The following is a 2,164-nucleotide window of genomic DNA, read 5'->3' on the forward strand; positions in this document are numbered from 1 at the left end:
ACCACATTCCACTACCACATACATGGGGTACTTACCACTAAACACACCACTCCACCTCATTTTTTTATTTAAATTTAATTCAAAAATACATTAAAACACCACTCCACTTCATTTTTTTATTTAAATTTAATTCAAAAATACATTAAAAACATTTTTTAATACTATTTTCCATTAAATTAAAATACCAAATTACATTAAATAAAAACTAAATTAATTGAAATTAAAAAATAAAATAAAAATAACAATCAAAATAAAAATTACATTAGTTAATTTAAAAAAAAACATTAAAAAACTAAAAATTCCAACCATACATAAAATAAACTACCCCCTACGCCTACGTCGGGCTCGAACCGACTCTTTCATTGCTAGAAAAAGTTCCAAGTCTTCGCCCTCAAGGTCGTCCGCTTTCATTTTCAAGATTTCCATATCGGTTTTTGTATGGAGTGTCTCTTGTGCCTCTTGAAATGATGTTTGTGCTTCGATCATTTTTTGTTCCATCCGAGTCATCACCTCGGCCTTCGTTTCCTGAAGCTGCACATATCGATCAAATTTATCGCCGAACATATCCATAACACTAGAATTCGAAGATGTTGACGCCGCTTTTTTTGCTTTATTTCTTCCAACGGGCCGAGGAAGAGGTTGGTCGGTTTCAAGATCTATCGGATCGTCGTTGATGTCGATGTGTGTTCGGCCGTCCGATTGTTGAGAAGCTCCATCGGGGTTTCTCGAACGCTTTGAACTGGAAGATTGGGAACTTCCTTCCGTTTGCTCTTTCCATTTTGGGGAGTCTTTCAATTTTAGCCACGGCTTCATATACGGAAAAGCTTTGCGTGTAGGCGTTGTTTTTTCATATTGGTCCATGGCCGCCTTGAAAACATCAAAATCGTTCGAGCCGCTTTTGCGTATGTTTAGGAGATTGTTGTAGATTCCTCCAAAATCGGTGCATTTTAATCGAATATCTCGCCATTTCGACGTAATTTGATCGGCATTTCGAGCTTCACTTTCCATTAACTCGTAAAAAATGGTTCGGACTTTTTCCCAAAAACTTCCGTACGTCTGGCTATCTCCTACAATTGGATCTTCGGAAGCCGCCACCCATGCCTCCGCTAACTTTTCTTATTCTTCTTTTGTCCATGGGACCCTTTCTTGGTTGGTAGTGGGTCGGGTCGGTTTTTTTCCTTTTTTCTTTTTTGGTTGAGGTGGTGGTGAAGGTTGCGTTTCCGGAACAAAATCCGGCGAAAGTGGTGGTTGTGAGCTTGGTGGTTGTTGTTGTGACGATTGTTGTTGTAGTTGTTGTAGTTGTTGGAATTGTTGAAATTGTTGGTATTGTTGTTGCATTTGTTGTTGTTGGAAAGCCGGAAAAGGTTGATATTGTTGTTGGAAAAGTGGTGTTTGTTGGATAGGGGAACCACTTTGAAGTAGATTGATAAAACCGCCTTGAGGTGACTCCATCGTCGGGAATTGTCGAGGTGTTGTGTCTAACGCAAAAACGTTATCGGGTTTACGATTTCGGTAGTTTGGAGGGGTATTTTGGTTGGGATCCATGATTTTTGGTTGTGAAGATGTAGTGTGTAGTTTGTGTATAGAGAAAGAAAAGAATGGTGTAAAAAATAAGGAGTAAAAGTATGGTATTTATAGGTAAATTATTTATTTATTTATTTATTTATTTATTTTTACAAAGTTAGCCGTTTAACAACGGCTAGTAAACGGATACAAATCAACGGCTACACAAGAAACGAATTGATTGGGCGTTTGGGTTCGTTGTCCGGGCCACGAATGGCCACGACCACGAGCCAGCACGAACCACCGGGGTGGTGTGTACGGCCGTGGTTCGTGGCCAAGTAGACCACGGACCGATTCGTGCAATGTACCGGATGCTCTAACGTAGCCACCACTACCACAACTCTTCTTCTTCTCTCTTCCATAGCAGATAATCTTCACCACCACTCACCTCCCGAAACATGGCTGCCAATGTCTCTCAAAGTCGTATAGCCCTAAAGTCTATCACCCCTTCGTCAGTTCTTTCCGGTGGTCTCCCTACATTTATATCCCTATCTATGATCCCCACCGGATCTCTCCAAGCCGCCTTCACCCATAGATCCTTTCCATCCCAGCACACTTCTCCGATGCAATACCCGCTCTTATCTTTCACAATATTTCCGAT

At 40.5% G+C, this 2,164-nt stretch overlaps 1 protein-coding gene across 1 annotated transcript; it reads right to left on the reverse strand.

Moving 5' to 3' along the window:
* Positions 1 to 321: 321 nt before the first annotated feature.
* Positions 322 to 1,008, reverse strand: LOC111894341 (glutathione S-transferase T2-like). Its single transcript, XM_023890417.2, has one exon. The coding sequence runs from the start codon at positions 1,006 to 1,008 to the stop codon at positions 322 to 324; it is 687 nt and encodes a 228-aa protein (XP_023746185.2).
* Positions 1,009 to 2,164: the final 1,156 nt, after the last annotated feature.

The sequence above is a fragment of the Lactuca sativa genome, chromosome 5, assembly GCF_002870075.4.
Source record: "Lactuca sativa cultivar Salinas chromosome 5, Lsat_Salinas_v11, whole genome shotgun sequence".
Taxonomy (NCBI): Eukaryota; Viridiplantae; Streptophyta; class Magnoliopsida; order Asterales; family Asteraceae; genus Lactuca; species Lactuca sativa.